This window comes from Mustelus asterias, chromosome 20 (assembly GCF_964213995.1).
Source record: "Mustelus asterias chromosome 20, sMusAst1.hap1.1, whole genome shotgun sequence".
Classification (NCBI taxonomy): domain Eukaryota; kingdom Metazoa; phylum Chordata; class Chondrichthyes; order Carcharhiniformes; family Triakidae; genus Mustelus; species Mustelus asterias.
In genome coordinates this window covers 52884533-52902223 of record NC_135820.1, presented here as the reverse complement: position 1 = coordinate 52902223, position 17691 = coordinate 52884533, and the positions used below count along the sequence as shown (strand labels likewise).

Genomic DNA, 17691 nt, shown 5'->3' with positions numbered 1-17691 from the left:
ATGAATTTTGAGCTGGCTATGATGTTGAACATCATGTCACCTCCACATAACTTTGACCAGGAACTTACCCCATCTGGCCTCAGTGGTTCCTTTCTCCTGCCTCTAAATTATTATTCCACTTGGATTTCTTCCTCTAGCTTTAAGCCCTCTATGTGGTTTTGATGAAAGGTCGACACAAGATATAATCCCTATCTTCATCTCTCTACAGATGCTACCCAACCTTCTGAGTGTTGACATATTTTCTATCCCATGCTGTAATAATCCTTAGTCAGAAAGGAAGATCTTCTAACTTCCCCCCATGTCCTTTTAGCCATAATCCCAAGTTTCTGTTGACTTATGCTTTGACAAAGGGTCACCTGGACTCGAAACGTCAGCTATTTTCTCTCCTTACAGATGCTGCCAGACCTGTTGAGATTTTCCAGCATTTTTCTTTTGGTTTCTGCTGACTTGTTACTGATTTGTGAGCCATTGTTACCAGTCTTCAGCTGTTGCGTATTCCTGTAAATGGATTTCACTGCTTCTGTTTCTTTAGCTCTTGCCTTGAATCATATTTTCAAAAACACCCTAAAACCTTCAGCTGGTGCTCGACCAGACACTGCAAAATACTTAATTCTGCTCACTGATGGGAAGTCACAGGATGATGTCAATTCATCAGCTCAAAGCTTGAAAAGTGCTGGTGTTGAAATATTTGCTGTTGGTGAGTATAAACCTTTTATAATTTTTACCGCATGGGTACATCTGGAAGCAGTCTCACAACACCAGGTTAAAGTCCAACAGGTTTATTTGGTAGCAAATAATTTGCTACCAAATAAACCTGTTGGACATTAACCTGGTGTTGTGAGACTTCTTACTGTGTTCACCCCAGTCCAACGCCGGCATCCCCACATCATTACATCTGGAAGTGCATAATTACTCGTCAACATCTACTGCGGTACCTTGCACCAATTCTGAGGGATATGGTGTCTCATTCAATGCCCAATAATCTGAGGTGGTCAGATAGAGAAAGTTGACTAAATACATTTAGAACCATAGAACCATAGAAAATTACAGCTCAGAAACAGGCCTTTTGGCCCTTCTTGTCTGTGCCGAACCATTTTTTGCCTAGTCCCACTGACCTGCACTTGGACCATATCTCTCCACACCCCTCTCATCCATGAACCCGTCCAAGTTTTTCTTAAATGTTAAAAGTGACCCCGCATTTACCACTTTATCCGGCAGCTCATTCCACACTCCCACCACTCTCTGCGTGAAGAAGCCCCCCCTAATATTCCCTTTAAACTTTTCTCCTTTCACCTTTAACCCATGCCCTCTGGGTTTTTTCTCCCCTAGCCTCAGCGGAAAAAGCCTGCTTGCATTCACTCTATCTATACCCATCAAAATCTTATACACCTCTATCAAATCTCCCCTCAATCTTCTACGCTCCAGGGAATAAAGTCCCAACCTATTCAATCTATTCAATTTATAACTGTGTGATTTTTTTTCTCTCGTTTCAATATCTAGGTCATCTCACACCTTATCTTCATCTGTCACAGTTCACCCTCTGATTTCAGCTTCTCTTCCGTTTGGCCATTCACACCTTCTATTCTCTCTAAGGACTGCCATTAGCACCTCTTAGCCTTTCCCCTTATTTTTGTGGCTATGACTCATCTTTCATCCCCTCACCCTACAGTATAAATATCTCCACTTTCTATGCCTTTCAACTTTGACAAAGGGTCATCTGGACTTGAAACGTTAGCTCTTTTCCCTCCTTACAGATGCTGCCAGACCTGCTGAGATTTTCCAGCATTTTCTCTTTTGGTTTCTTAAAGTGTGCTTTGAATTGCATAGCTTAGTAACTAAAGCCCTGATTTTAGTTCAGAGGGGGAATCGGTTGGGTGGGACAGGGAAAGTGGCAAACCTCTCTGACGTTACTACTCTTAAAGGGAAATTGCATTTCCACCTCCCCGATTGACTTTTAGCATTGCTTCAAGACAGATGCCAGAGGTTTCCTCCCTTCCTGGTCCTGATGGAGGAAATCAGGTCAAGACGGCAGATAACATTCCCTTTCACATATAAAGAGCAGTCCCAAGTTAAACAGTAGATGTGGAAGGAGGTAGTTGTGAGGGCGAGTGTCGGTGTCACCTACCCTGGATTTTGAAACAATGTCCAATGAGTCACAAGACACTGTCTCCTTTGGCTGAAAGTGGTGTTTTGTTTTCATTCTAGGTGTAAAGAACGCTGATGAAGCTGAACTGAAACAAATCGCATCCGATCCACTTGAACTCCATGTGCACAACGTACTTGAGTTTAGTCTTCTTGACTCACTTAGTGACAGACTTACAAAGATCCTTTGTGGACAGATCAAAACCAAAGCAACTAAAGCGAAAAGTAATCATTTAAATTCATTGCATTTCTTAAAAAATGCAACTTATTCTCCTTTGCTGCACAAATCTGTTGTCAATGAAATGTCTTCCGTTACATTCCGTGATTGGACTGAGTGCAGAAACCTTACTCTGACCTCCTCATTAGTCAAATCTCGATCTTAAACCCAGTGCAGCTGCCTCATTTACATTGGAAACTCTCAATGGGGCCTTTCAAATATCATTGCACTTTTATCTTGAGCATGCCAAAGGAAGTGATGACTTAATTAGAAAACATGGGTTACGAATGACTAAATGACATAACTTTTCAGTAAAGTTCTATGTCATTCTATAGTAGTGTAGTGTATATGGTTTAGCGAATAATAAGAGCTACTTGGATTGTTATTCAGCAACAAATTCATGAATCACCCTATATCTGACCCTCTCTCCTGCTCTCACTGTAGCAGAGATGTGTCCTCCATTACTCAATGAAATCTGGGACCCATGAATAATTCCTTAGGGTGTATTTTGGATCCAACAGAGTTCTGCCCTTTTTCAGTCACATCACAAACCCCAACACTTTCAACAATCCACTCGTTATGCACGTGAAAATTTCACGTTTTGCACTGCCGGATAAGGCATATTTTTTCAGTTATGCCTTTGGCAATTATGGATGTCAGGGGTGCGATCTCCCTGGCCATTCACCCCACGCTCCCGCTGCAGCGAGGTCAGAGAATTTGGCACCCAGCCAAATCCCCGTTCACTGCAGCGCGATGGGAAAATCTCATTAAAGAAATGGCTGGTGCAGGAATGCCATGATACCAATGTTGCTAGGGATGGGGATGGGAGTATTTGAAAGATTCTTGAGTGATTTTGCAATTCAATCAAGTGCAACATTATTGAACCTGGCAAAAGTAGATTTTTAAAGGTTTAAATTATGAGTTAGAAAGCCAACATTGAAAGTTCCCAATTGTAATGGTAATTTGGTTCAGTAGTCCAATCTGAATTATCATACAAAATGGCACCAGCTGTTTTCAGGTCAATTAATTAATACGAGTTTGGTTAAAGCATTGTTTTAGTGCTCGCTTGTCAACATTCAAAACTAGGCCTTTTTGAAAACCACACACCATTAAATAAAAAAATAATCGATTATTAAGAGTAGGCAATACAGGGATTAACACAGTTGAGTTTCTCATGAGGCTATAAAGAGTCTGAGTAGATCTGTGATGTCAGCGTTTTCAAGAAGAAACTAGATATAGCTCTTAGGGCTAAAGGGATAAAGGGATATGGTGGAAAGGTGGGATCACTGAATTTGATGATCAGCCATGACCAAAATGAATGGTTGAACAGGCTCAAAGGGCCGAATGGCCCACTCCTGCTTCTATTTTCTATGTTTCTATGTATCATGCAAATCATCGTGAGATCTCATGAGGTAACCGGTAGAAGCATATCACAAACTTATTTTTTTAATAAGATTTTGGGCACTTATTTCTTTAATGAGATTTTGGGCAGAATTTTATGGCCTTGCTCATCTTGGAACCATAAAATCCCGCCCAAGGTCAACCTCCCCATGCCCCGCCCCTCGCCCGCTCAGATTCCTGTGGCGGGCGGGCCGGTAAAATTCCGGCCTTTATGTTCCTAACTATTAACAGATAATATGGAGGGTGTCAGCATTGCACAACATCTACTTTTCATCCACAAGTTTAGAAATTATTGTTGCTAATATCAGTGAATGAAAACTTATTGCATTTGTATACCATTGCTCTGTCAAAAACTCATATGACAACAAAGTAGCCTCGAAGCTATCCAAAGGCACAACCTTTTGGTGGGGAAAATGCATATCACTACAATTGGTAAAAGTATTCACTAGCCTTGTGGGTGAAGGCATTTATTTGAAGCCTTTCATCTGAATGCAGTGGCAACAGCTCCCTCCTGACTCAACCAGGTTCTCTACAATTGACAGTGGTTAGGAACCTTCAAATGGTTGTGAAAGGGAAAGTTGAGTTGAAGTTGAGTGTTGTGTATGATTTAATGTGGTATGAGGCCCCACCTTCTCAGCCTTGCCCCTTGCCTGAGGTGTGGTAATCCTGAGGTTAAACCACCACCAGTCAGCTCTCCCTCTCAAAGTCACTGGGGCTATGGCAACTTTACCTTTACGTCTAATGTGTTATAGCCTCAAGCAGCAAAGCAAGCAGGGAGAAATTAAAACTATGTTTTGAAATGATTTTTTTTCCCTGATGTTTCTCATTTCAACTCTTAGGTGAACATGACAGACCTGGCAGTGGCATGGTTTTATATCCAACCCCGACGAATCTGGTTATATCTGATGTCACAGCCAGAAGTTTCAAAGTCAGCTGGATGCACGGCCCAAAAAAAGCCCAAAAATACCGTGTTGTATATTATCCAACTAAAGGGGAAAAACCAGAAGAGGTATCAAGTCAAATACTATCTTACTGAGAATAGAATGCAAACTGCAGAGCTGAACGAGCTGATGGATGGAGGAGACTGGATTGTCCAGAAGGGTATTGGAAGAAGCATGTCTAAAGAAGTCAAAGGCATGGCATAGGGATTATGCCCTGATGTTACCGAGATGAAAGTAACTGGTTTTCATGATGTGGTGGCTTTAACCTGGTGTTGTGAGACTTCTTACTGGTTTTCATGATAGAGTATTGGGTGGTTTGGGGGGGAGGGTGGAAATGGGGATAGCAGGGGTAGATAAATAGGATGTCAAAGTGGCAAATAATCACAGCTTCAATCTGAAGACAGTGGGACAGGAGGGGAAGATGGAGACAGCAGGGTGAACATACGATTTATAGTGGGGACAAATAGTTGGATTTTCCCAGTGTTCAGCTTAAAAAAATATGGCACATCCAATACTGGACATTAAAGAAGCAATAATGGATTGTGTTGGGATAATAGAGTCAAATGCCATCATCGCACTGGGTGCAATTTGACCCTGTGTCTTGGATGATGTTGTCAACAGAGGTAGCATGTGGAAAGCAGTAAGGGCCCAGAATGAATCCTTGACAGATTCCTGTGATAATAGTAAGGGATGGGAAGGGGAGGCATTGCTGGATTGGCTCAGCTCCAATTAGATAGGCAAGAATGGAAACAAACAAGAGTAACCACAACTGAGGAGAGGTGTTGAAGGAGTTTGGCATGCTGAAGGGCTGCTGAGTAGACAAGGATCGATAATGTACCATGCCCACTGCAACAGAGAACAATATTTGTGAATTTGTTGAGGGATAGTTTGTGCTGTGGGAGGGATAGAATTATGAAATGATACATGGTTTATTGGAATAAATCAAAACCACTTTTTGAACTGAAAAAGCTAGAATTTAATTACATAACATAAGTAAAGTAACAAAATGGGGACCAGTGCTTAAAAAAAATAATTATGAGACATTCAGTAGTAGTTGGGAAGAATATCCAGATACAACTATCCCTTCATTCCATAGATATGTTACAATTTACAGCACATTCCCCACAAGAATATTCATAAGTTAAGGAGGAGGTTGGGTTGGGTTTGGTCCAACCAAATGTAGGAGGGATAGGCGCTAGTGGGTTTGGGAGGGAGCAGAGCCAATTGTGGGGCTAATAGAAGTGGGCATATGGCAACCCAAAGGTGGAAAAAGGAGCAAAGGATTATGGGCCAAGAACAGAGGCTGAATAGGGAAATAGGGAACTATCACAGCAGCCAAATCATTATCCAGTGGTCTTCCTTGTGGCACCAGATGGAACATTGCACTCACATAGATCACACATAGCAGCTGTATAATGATTAATAGACTTTTTAACTTTGACTTGTGAAGTGTTTTTATTTTTCAGGTGATTGTGGATGGAACAGTTTCATCTGTAGTCCTAAAGAATTTACACTCACTTACTGAATACCAAATAGCAGTATTTCCTATCTATGAAGGTTTTGCTGGTGAAGGCCTCCGAGGCATAGGACTTACATGTATGTTACAAAAGCACCTGGTATTAAAGAGCTCTATTGTGGAGTATTATTTAGATTATAAGTAAAGTGCCATATTTATAGGAGTTGTCCTACATTCTTATTATCCATTAATGTGAGTGGGAAGTTTAAGTAAAAGCAAATATCCTTCATGTGATCTCAATATCCTTGAACCTTATTGATTTGAATGCACCCTTCACATAAGAATCCTAGTTCTGAAAGAGCCCCTGTTAATCTTCTGTTTTTCTGAACGGTACTCAGTCTGTAGTAGTTTCCTGTTTCTCCTCAGGTACCTAGTTCCCTGGAAACCTACAACTTTCATCCTGTAAACCAGATCCTTAGATATACGTAGAATTTTAGCTTCCTTCTCTGCTCCTTTATATGATACAGACCGTATTTCAGAGAATGCACAAGTGTAATTGAGTTTTTCTCCCTATCTCTCTGAAATTACTTGGAAGAACTGTTGGACTAATTTTGTTTATGCTAATATGGATTAAAATGAGTTTTTTTACATACCCTTACTCAGCCCTTGAGCTGAGATCTATCACCCTTATGCAAAATACAAAATACTTGATGGTACTTGTGGTCTAATCTGCATACCTTCCTGTCTTCATTCTTGAAGATTGATCTTCCTATGATAATTAGTGAGATTTTGTGTGCAGCATGTCTTGCCACTTACATTTTAATTTTCTCAGGATAGTCTTAAGTTTCTGTTAACACCTTTCCTCAAGTCTCTTAACATAGCAAATTGTCCCTGAAGATTTGTGATTTGTATCTCAAGTGCTCGAAAGCATTCTCATGAATCCTATAACATGGTGGAGATGTCAGATACAAAGTGCTTGTTACTACTTGAGATGGCATGCTGTTCATTAAGTCATGTCAATAATTGAACTAAACTCTACTTGATGGCTGCCTCCAGAACTTTATTCCCAAAACCTATACTAACAATAACAGATTAGGAACAGTTAAAGCATTAATGTTATGGAGTTCCCTAACCGTCACAATTCCCTTGACACTAAAATGGATCAGTTGTTCCATTGAACTTTCAGTGTGTTTGAATATGATGCACACTTTTATACCCTACCAATAATGTCTTAGTTCACTCACTTCGACCTCCAATCAGCTAACAGTCCCCTTGCAGCAAGACTCTAAATGAGTGGTTAGCACTGCTGCCTCACAGCACCAGGGACCCAGGTCACTGTCTGTGCGGAGTCTGCACATTCTCCCCGTGTCTGCGTGGGTTCCTCCAGGTGCTCCGGTTTCCTCCAAAGGATGTGCTGGCTAGGTGTATTGGCCGTGCTAAATTCTCCCTCAGTGAACCCGAACAGGCGTCAGAGTGTGGCGACTAGGGGATTTTCACAGCAACTTCATTGCAGTGTTAATGTAAGCCTACTTGTGACACTAATACAATAAATTAAAATTTAAAAAAATAATTATATTGCTAATGGCTAATGTCTGTATAAATATATCAAACCTTTGCATTACTGCCCAGCACTGTTAACTAACTCTCTTTATCACAATTAGGAGCACATATTACAAATAACAGGTAATTTAGTTTTTAAACAAATCTTTCAAATCTTCCATATATGGGAAAGCCTCTCTTGGGATGATGTACTCTTTAAGGAATATAAGCCTGGAAATTACTGCCGCTGACATTTATGGAAAAACACTGCAATTTGATCTCGCAATTTATTTTGCCATTGTTTTATTAAAGGCATTAGCTTATTTAAAATAAATGGGCTAGCTCCCACACTTAATAGCAGGTAAAAGAATGTCATATAAATGCATTACGTTTTTATTGTTGATTTGAAGAGTCATTTTCAGTTTATAAAGATATCCTAGCTGGTTTTAATTTTTTTTAAAAAATTCTTCATTTTAGCATCTTTTCCATCATTGAATAATCTTACAATCTATGATGTGACACACAACAGCATGAGAATTAAATGGCAACCTCAGGAAGGAGCGACTCAGTATATGATCCTGTATGAGCAAGTTTCTAGTGATGGAACAGATGAAGGAAAAGAGGTAATATATGTTATAGCAACAGATTTCCCATGGTCTTTAAAGTATTTTTATTAGATCATCTCACTGCTTAATGAAAATGCTCATTAAAATTGGATTTGATCTAATGCTGAAGCTACAAGGCAATTGATACAAGACTGCAGTAGCTCACAGACTAAAAGCATATACATTTAGACTAGAGATTTCAACTAGAGATTTCCTGCAGGGTGGATTCTTGAGCTCATTTGCTTGTAGAGTGGAGGTGAACTTCTTGTACTGAAGTAGATGGTAGAATCTTGGGCAAGTCAACTGCGTTGTTTTTACACATCTTGTCAATGCAGGATAAAGTACTCCTACATTAGTTCAACCTTAACAAGAACAAAGAAGGACTTTAGAGGGAGTACAGAAAAGTGGCTTTAGAGGGAGCACAGAAAAGATTTACCATGACATTGCCTGGTATGGAGGGTATTAGCTACGAGGAGAGATCGAATAAATTGGGATTGTTCTCCCTGGAAAGACAGAGGCTGAGGAGCGACCTGATATAAGTTTATTAAATTATGAGGGGCATGGATAAGGTGAACAGTTGGAAGTTTTTTCCCAGGGCAGAAATGACAATCACAAGGGGGCACAAGTTCAAGGTAAGGGGGGAAAGGTTCAGTAGAGATGTGCAGGGGAAGTTTTTTACACAGAAGATGGTGGGAGCCTGGAATGCACTGCCAAGTGAGGTGGTTGAGGCAGATACGTTAGTGACATTTAAGACTTATCTGGATAGGCACATGAAAAGGTGGGGTATAGAGGGATACAGGCGGTTGGTCTAGGTAGGACAATGTGATTGGCACAGACTTGGTGGGCTGAAGGGTCTGTTCCTGTGCTGTACTGTTCTTTGTTCTCTTTGTTCTTTGTTCTTTATGTACTGCCTTTAATGTAGAAAAATGTCTGAAGGCGCTTCACTGAAGCAATTAGATCAATCCCAGTTAGTCTGTTTTTGGTGGTGTTGGTTGAAGGAGGAATGTTCACCTCAGGATAAAGAGAACTTTGTCTTCTTTGAATAATGATCCATCAATGTCACACTAGTGTATCGTAGTAATATTGTTGGAACATGGAAAGACAGGAACAGGATTAGAGTACACAATCCCTTAAGCTTATTCTGCTATTCAATTAAATTACACTGATCAACACTTCAATTCTATTTCGTTGTCTTTGCGCCATGTCCCTTGATAGCTTTACCCGACAAAGATTTATCAGTTAGTGTTAAAACATTCAGTTGGGCCAGTACCGAGGGAGAGAGATTTCCACTACTCTTAGCGTGAAAAAACATTGCCTCTTTGTCCTGCACTAGAGGAAGTATTTTATATATTTTATTGAATCATTGATTAGATCACCCTTCCACCTTTTAAACTCAGGAATACAAACCCAGCTTATGCGGCCTTGCCTCATAGGCACACCCTTTAAGCTCATAATGTGCATCTGATGGAATTACAGGATAACAACTCAAAAAACAACTTTCCTCAGGGTGTTGAGGGGTGTTTGACTTTAAGACTGCACGGGGTTAGGAAGAAACAGAGGAGTTCTATTTTAGGGGGGCTGCTCCCCATTCTGGAAAGGGTAGCCCCTGATGATTGAACCATGTCCCCCCCCCTTTCCTTCCTGTCCTTTGAAGAGTACAGTTAAAAAATCAGGCTGCCTGCTTCCACCTGGCTGCCCACACCAAAGGTTTTATGATGCAGGCAGCGTATTATTAGGGTTCGTTAGCTTGGTAGCAAGCCTAATTAGCCCTTGACTACCGATAAGAATATGGCAGACAGCTGCCAATTTTGATCCCCACCCCCCCCATATTATGGGGGTGAATTCAGTGGTGGGCGGGAATGTGGTAGTGTGGGACCCACCCTATTTTACATGCCTCCCCAGAAACACTCCTGGCAGGGATACATAAAATGCAGCTTGGCATCTAAACTATTAAATATTCACTTCCTTATTTTCACATTCTAACCATCCTAAAAGAAAGACATATTTGTACGCTCTGGGCACCACACTTATGGAACGATATGAAGGCTTTAGAGAAGGGACAGACTAGCTTTAAGGGAATGTTTGCAAGTTTGAGGGACTTCAGCAACATGGATACGAGGAGCAACTGGGACTGTTCTCTTTAAAGAGGGGAAGGCTGATTGGAGATTGGATAGATGTATTCAAAAGCTTGAGGTGTGTGGACAGATTAGGCAGGGAGAAACTGGTCCCATTGGCAGAAGGGTCAAGAAACAGAGGCCACCCATTTAAACTGAATGGCAAAGAAACCAAAGGCAAAAGAAGGAAAGTTTTCTTCATGCAGCTTATGGTTAGTATCTGAAATGCCTGAGAGTGTGGTGGAGGCTCAGCCAATTATGGCTCCCTAAAGAGAAAACATTTTCAGGGCTTCAGGGATGGGGATATGGATTGAGCAGAGTTGCTCTTGTGGAGAGCTGGCACAGAACAAAGGCCGGAATTTTCTGGCTATTCCAGCTGGCGGAATCTTTCGGTCCCGCCAACAGCGAAACCCCTGCTACGGATTCCCTGGCAGTGGAGGATGGGGTGCATAGAGCGGGGTACCCCATTGACAGCAGCGGGAACTCAATATCCCACCACCGGCTGCCTTCTCCACCATGAAACACACCATGGGGGTGAGAAGAAAATCCCGCCCAAAGGGCTAAATGGCCTCATTCTGTGCTGCTACCTCACATGGAAAAAGGTTGAGGCCCTCATACAGACCTCTGGGGAACACCGGTTATCATATCCTGTCAATCAGAGATGATTCTTCTATCCCGATTCTCAGCATCCTGGCCTCCTAATCAATTTTCAGTCCATATCATTGTAAGCCTGTGGCTGGAATTTTAGTGGCCTGCCCGCCTCGGAATTGGAGCGGACAAAGAGCAGAGCATGGAAGGTCCATTGACTCGGGCAGGATTTTATAGTTTCGAGATGAGTGACGCCATAAAGTCCTGCCCTATTTGTTCAAATCCTGAAGAGAACTCAAAGTTGGTTCAAAGTCCTCCCCACTGAGGTAACATATAATCTTTGTTGGCCAGGTCTGTTTGTGGAAACCCATTGGAATAGTGTTTAAAAGTCCACAACCTGTAATGTTTTTATTCATTTGTGGGACATGGGTGTCACTGGCTGGCCAGCATTTATTGCCCGTCCCTAGTTGCCCTTGGAGGGCTATTGAGAGTCAGCCACATTGCTATGGCTTTGGAGTCACATGTAGGCCAGAGCAGATAAGGATGGCAGATTTCCTTCCCTAAAGGACATTAGTAAACCAGATGGGTTTTTCCGACAATCGACAATGATTTTCATGGTCACCAGTAGATTCTTAATTCCAGATATATTTTATTGAATTCAAATTCCACCACTTGCCATGGCAGGATTCGAACCCGGGTCCCCAGAATATTAGCTGAGTTCCTGAATTAATAATCTAGCGATAATACCACTCGGCCATCACCTCCGCTGTGGGCTCTTCTTATCATTATTGATCACCTTCAACTTTAAGTGGCTGTAGCTTCTGAAACATGACAGAAATATTATGAATTCTTTTCAACGTTCAAAAATAGTAACTTGCCTGGGACTGTGGGAGAAATAACTTTTTTTACTCTTTAATGATAAGTAATTGCTACTGTTGTTTTCAAGACATTTAAACTAGAACATTCTTGTTATAACAGGTGAGGGTTGATGCTCAGTACACAGATATTGAAATAGAAGGTCTTTCTGCAAATGCAGAGTACGTTATAACAGCTTATGCTTTATATGGAGAGGAAACAAGTGAACCAGTAACTGCACAGCAAGCAACACGTGAGTCAAATCGAGCTTGTTTTTCAGTAATTTGTAAATTGTGTGATTGGTTTGCATCATTTGGCATAACTTTCTACACTTGTTCTGCTGTTTTACTATATTTTCTCCCTATTTCTTGATGATTCCCTCAATCGCTTTTTGAGAGGATGGCTGGACCCTTTCCATGAATCCTATTCCAAGCGTTCCGACAGCTCTAGTCATAAGGCAATGACGTCGGGAGAAGTGAAATAGGAACGTGGTTTGATCAGCACTAATTGTCCCTACCCTCACTCCCCAAATTTTTCTCCAGTCAACATCTCTCACAGATCACTTGGTTGAATTGGGAATGCACCATGTGGGGACAATGTTGTTCATGCTTATGGTGGGACAGGACAGTGGGCAAATGTTTTGCTGGGTGTTCACATTATAAGGCACAGGCCTATCATAAAAGGCTACATTTGGCATCAATTAGTATAACCTGGCCTTTCAGTTTGTTATAGTTATGAGGTTTACAAGGTTGTTATATTTTGGGAGTGCTGCAATTACAGGACAAGAAGGTACCATTATTTTTTACCCTTATACAATGCTATGAAAAATATACAGTATTATCATGCACATGTTTCATGATGTAACAGTAAATGCTACTTGCATTTATATAGAACCATTCACATTGAATAATATCTCAAAGTGGTTTACAGAGGCATAAGGAAAATGGATGCTGAGCCGAATAAAGTGAGATTAGACAGGATGACCAAAAGCTTGGTCAATGAAGTGGATTTTAAAGATCACCTTAAAGGAGAAGAGGGAAACGAAGGGATGGAGTAAGGATGGGTTTCTGGAGCATGTGACCTAGTTCGCTGAAGGTACAGTGGCGTTGAAAGGCCTGGGAATACACATAAAACCAAGCTGGGAGGAACGGAAGGTTAAGTCCTTCGCAACCAGCTACAAGCCAAGTATAAAACTGCTTGGAATTGTAAAGGCTGCAAAGGAGCACCCATTTCAGGGTAGCTCATTTTAGTGAGTACTCCATTAAAAAATGCCTATTCTATTTAGTTCGCTTTTGAAATACTTTGTTATTTATTTGTAGTTTCACTGAAACCCCCAGAAAATTTACATCTCACTGAAGTTCATCACAGTAGCGTTAAAGTAAACTGGGAGACAGCTTCAAAGAAAGTGAGAGGTCATCGCATCATTTATGTGACTGCCAATGGGAATGATCCCAAACAGGTACAATTCATGTTGGGCTACTCATGAATATGTTGCTAATGCTGATGACTTGTACAAATGTCAGATACCTAAAATTCACTAACGGAGACCTGAATTACGTATTAATCACATGAATAAAGAATATCTGGGGTGCCGCATGTCTGATCTGATAATGGCGGAATGTTGACTCTCAAGAGGAAACCCATGGGAGGCCTAGCCAATATTAACAGCATGGGGCTTATTAATTTTCTGCTGGTCATCTGCGAGATCAAAATGGGGGAGTGGGGGCAACCAGCTGGCTGGCAGCGGGTGTACTGTGTGTGGCCTTTGGGTGATATACTGGCACACAGGTATTGACATGGGTGGTGGAGGGGTGCAGGGAGGTGGGTGGTGGTGAGGAGAACTGACTGGGGTATTGTGGATTGGCAAGGTTTTTGGTTGGAAAAGGGGGAGCAGAGGATCAATTGTTCCTTGTGGGGCCTGGAAAAATACACATTAGCTCCCATCTTAGTCAATTAGGCACCTCTTCAGATGCCAACAAAAACCAGCGTTAATGCTGCCACAATGTGGAAGTGGAACAGAGAATACAGTCACTTGATTTTAACCTCTGTTTTTGTCCTGGTTTCTGCCAGGAGTTTAAATTGCATCTATTTGTTTATTATCTGGGTGGGTATTGCTTCAGAGATTCCCAATTACTTGTGAAGTATGGCCAATTATTTAAGGTTAATAATTTTACGTACACTTGTTACAGGGGCATTTTCTGAATTGAAATTTTGCCACAATTTGAAAATTTTGTATCAATTCTGATGATTTAGTTTAAATCACACTTTGCTCTTGAGGATATTTTGCAGTTTGCATATTTCTATATTTAAACACTTGAGCAAGTTGAGTGTTTGACAGCCGTGCAAAGGAGTTAATGTTCCAGTCAGCTGTAGCATAAAGAAAGACGACAAATCCAAACTTGCATCACTCACTTCTGTTCACTTCCTCAAAAGCTTGTATTAAACACACTGTCTGCCACTTCCTCGAGGTTACTTCAATCCATTCTCACTGAGTCCCAGGTGATCTTGAGACAAGATACATACAAATATCACTAAATGAGTGATTAATTGACTGTAAGTGCTTCAACTTGGCAGTAGTATCTTTTAAACATCTGCAAATGTTCGGGGCTCTCAGTCTGATGTTGAAGCCCATGTTTTTCTAACTGATTTTTGTGACGAATCTCTTTGTTCTGGATCTGCACAATCATGCAATATTGATTTTTTTGGATAATGCTATCAGCAGTTGCATCGATACAGCAGCATTAAAAAAAAACATGGGGAGGAATTCATCATGATTAGGGAATTTGTCAGGCAACTCTTTTTCCTTCCTTCACCACTCCATCCCATTCCAACAGTAGATATGACTGCTGTATTGGTGATTGGAGCCATAGATGTTGGGTAACCTCACTTACCTAGTCCAAATCCCCATCATGCATCTATGAGCCTGATGGTATGTGATACCTGGCTCCTTCACTGTGAGGAAAACCCAACTCAGTCTTCACCTGATATCCACATGTACACCCTTTCATCAAGGGTTGCAGGATTCGTATCAGGAAAATGAAACGAGATAGGATTACTCTAATTTACTTCTTCAACAGTCATGCTGATTGCATGTACTTGAGGTGTTGGAACTGGAGTCTTCTTAATCCATTTATGAGTGGCACGGTGGCACAGTGGTTAGCACTGCTGCCTCAGAGCGCCAAGGACCCGGGTTTGATTCCAGCCTTGGGTGTCTGTCTATGTAGAGTTTGCATGTTCTCTCTCTGTCTGCATGGGTTTCCTCCGGGTGCTCCAGTTTCCTCCCACAGTCTAAAGATGTACAGGTTAGGTGGATTGGCCTTGTTGAATTGCCCCTTAGGGTGGGACATTCTGGCCGCGCTTGCTCCAAGACTGGAAAATCCTGCCCGAGGTCAATGGATCTTTGCATGGTCTGCCCCCACCGGATACGATTGCTGTGGCAGGCGGGATGGGACAATTCTGCCCTTAGTGTCCAAAGATGTGTAGGTTTGGAGGATTAGCGTGATAAGTACATGGAGTTGCAGGGATAGGGCAGCGGTGGACCGGGGTAAGATGCCCTGTTGGAAAGTTGGTGCAGACCCGATGGCGTGAAAGGCCTCCTTCTGCACTGTCGGGATTCTATGTTGCAATGAATTAGCTAAAGCACTCACTGGACAATCTCAGTAAGCTTTTGTGTGGAATCGCCATAGTCAGGTATTCACTTTGGCTGCTTTTCATTCCAGGTTGAAGTTGCTGGGGGCATTACAAGTGTCCTATTGAGAAACCTGACCTCGTTGACAAAGTATGTGATTGCTGTACTTTCTGTTTATGACACTGGGATCTCTGTGCCTGTTACCATCACTGCTGAAACATGTATGTATTTCCATGTCCAGCATTCATTGCTCTTAATTTCTTATGGTTGATTTAAAAAGAACCAGTTCTATTTGAATTAAGGTAATATTCAAAGTGTTTTTATTCTTAGTCAAGGTTCCACCTCCAACAGATCTGAAAGTTACTGAATTTTCAGGCACCAATTTAACAATTACATGGAAACATGCAGCCAGCGATGTCATTCTATATAAAATAAAATGGATTCCACTTAGCGGAGGAAAATTAAAAGAGGTCTGTGTTATACATTTAGTCAATTAATTTGTCTGACTGTTATTATAGTCAGTAATATATAAAGGACTACATATGTTAAAATAGTACCGCTTTGAATGTATTTAAATAATAGTCTATATGTTAACCAATGTAGGTTACAATGCCTCATTTACTTGGCCATTGCATTGAGCAGCAGTGGCAGACATGCATATGATTGACTGTAAAATCACACTGATTGGTTGACATTTCTAGTATTGGATGCGTTGAGAGGCAGCCGAGTTCCATTTTAATTCTGAATAAAATTAAGAGAATTGGGACATCTCGAAGCCCCTCTGTTGCAGAAGAGAAAAGAAGCAGCAAAGGATTGTGGTCTTGAAATTGGGATAGTAAGTGTGAGCCGTTAACAGAGAGATGAATTCAGGATGAACTTGTTAAACAATCATCGCACTGTTTCTTCACGGGATGAGGAACTCAGCTGCCACTCAGTGCCTCGGTGCTAGAAGTGAGACCGTGGCCATCTGCAGACACAGACCTTCGACTGCCAACCAGTGGCAAAGTTTGTCAAGGGGGAGCAACAGCCTGCCAGAGAATTCCAGTTCCCTAAGTCTCTACCGGAGCAAGGAGAAATTAGGAAAATGCCTATTTTTTTTCTAGAATTAGTTGTGTGTTAATTTTATTGAAAACTTGAATAGCTATTGAAAGGATGGACTAGGAGGAAATGTAAGATGACAAAATTTCTCTTATGGATAGGTGAAGGTCCTTCCAATCAGGAACTTATTTCCCTAACATTTCCTTAAAAAGCAAGAAAAGTCTATACTTATTTGCAAATTTGGTAGCGAAAATCTGGCCCTAAGTCTCTTTCCTGGATCTCAAAATCCGTCAGCAGGATCTCCTCCCCCTTTTTACTTTTGTCGTTGGTATCAATATGAATCACAATCTTTGGCAGCTCAAACCCTCCCCTCAGAGTGCTCTGCAACCTCTCCGTGACATCTTGGACTCCGACACCAGCGAGGCAACTTACCATCTTGCCGCCGTAGAAACCTGTCTGTTCTCCTCAGTATTGAATCCCCTCTCACTATTGCTTTCCCAAACTTCCTCCTGTGCCCTTGTACAGTTGAGCCACTCTGATGCCATAGATTTGGATCTGGCTGCACTCCCCCAGAGGAATCATCATTTAGAATGCTGATTGGGGCCTGAGATACATCTTGGGGATTGCTGCACTACCTGCCTGGTGGTCACCCACTATGCCTAGACACCCTTAAGTTGCAGGTAGGCCACCTGCAGAAATGTGTTATCCATGTAGCTCTCAGCCTTGTGAATGCACCATTGTGGTTACAGCTGCTGCTTAAGCTTCTCCAGCTGACGACACTGCCCCACACATGAGTTTGCCCAGGATATTAGAGCATCCTAAAGTTTATACTTAATCTTCTTACATGGAAAACAGTTTACCCATTTTAATAACCTAGAATATACTGAGGGGTGGCACAGTGGTTAGCACTGCTGTCTCACAGCGCCAGGGACCTGGGTTCGATTCCCGGTTTGGGTCATTATACGTATTCTGCATGTTCTCCACATATCTGCATGGGTTTCCTCCGGGTGCTCCGGTTTCCTCCCACAGTCCGAAAGACATGCTGGTTAGGTGCATTTGCCATGCTGAATTCTCCCTCAGTGTACCCGAACAGGCGCTGGAGTGTGGCAACTAGGGGATTTTCACAGTGACTTCATTGCGGTGTTAATGTAAGCCTACTTGTGACAC

The 17691-nt window shown here is 41.8% G+C and overlaps 1 protein-coding gene across 1 annotated transcript in view; it reads left to right on the top strand.

Moving 5' to 3' along the window:
* LOC144508304 (collagen alpha-1(XIV) chain-like) overlaps positions 1-17691 on the top strand; it is a 148775-nt gene that overhangs the window by 43009 nt on the left and 88075 nt on the right. The window contains exons 9-17 of the mRNA XM_078236125.1: positions 533-697; positions 2206-2367; positions 4600-4769; positions 6168-6297; positions 8174-8319; positions 11982-12111; positions 13178-13317; positions 15578-15707; positions 15817-15956. Coding sequence (XP_078092251.1) covers positions 533-697; positions 2206-2367; positions 4600-4769; positions 6168-6297; positions 8174-8319; positions 11982-12111; positions 13178-13317; positions 15578-15707; positions 15817-15956 — 1313 coding nt within the window. The remainder of the gene's footprint in view (positions 1-532; positions 698-2205; positions 2368-4599; positions 4770-6167; positions 6298-8173; positions 8320-11981; positions 12112-13177; positions 13318-15577; positions 15708-15816; positions 15957-17691) is intronic.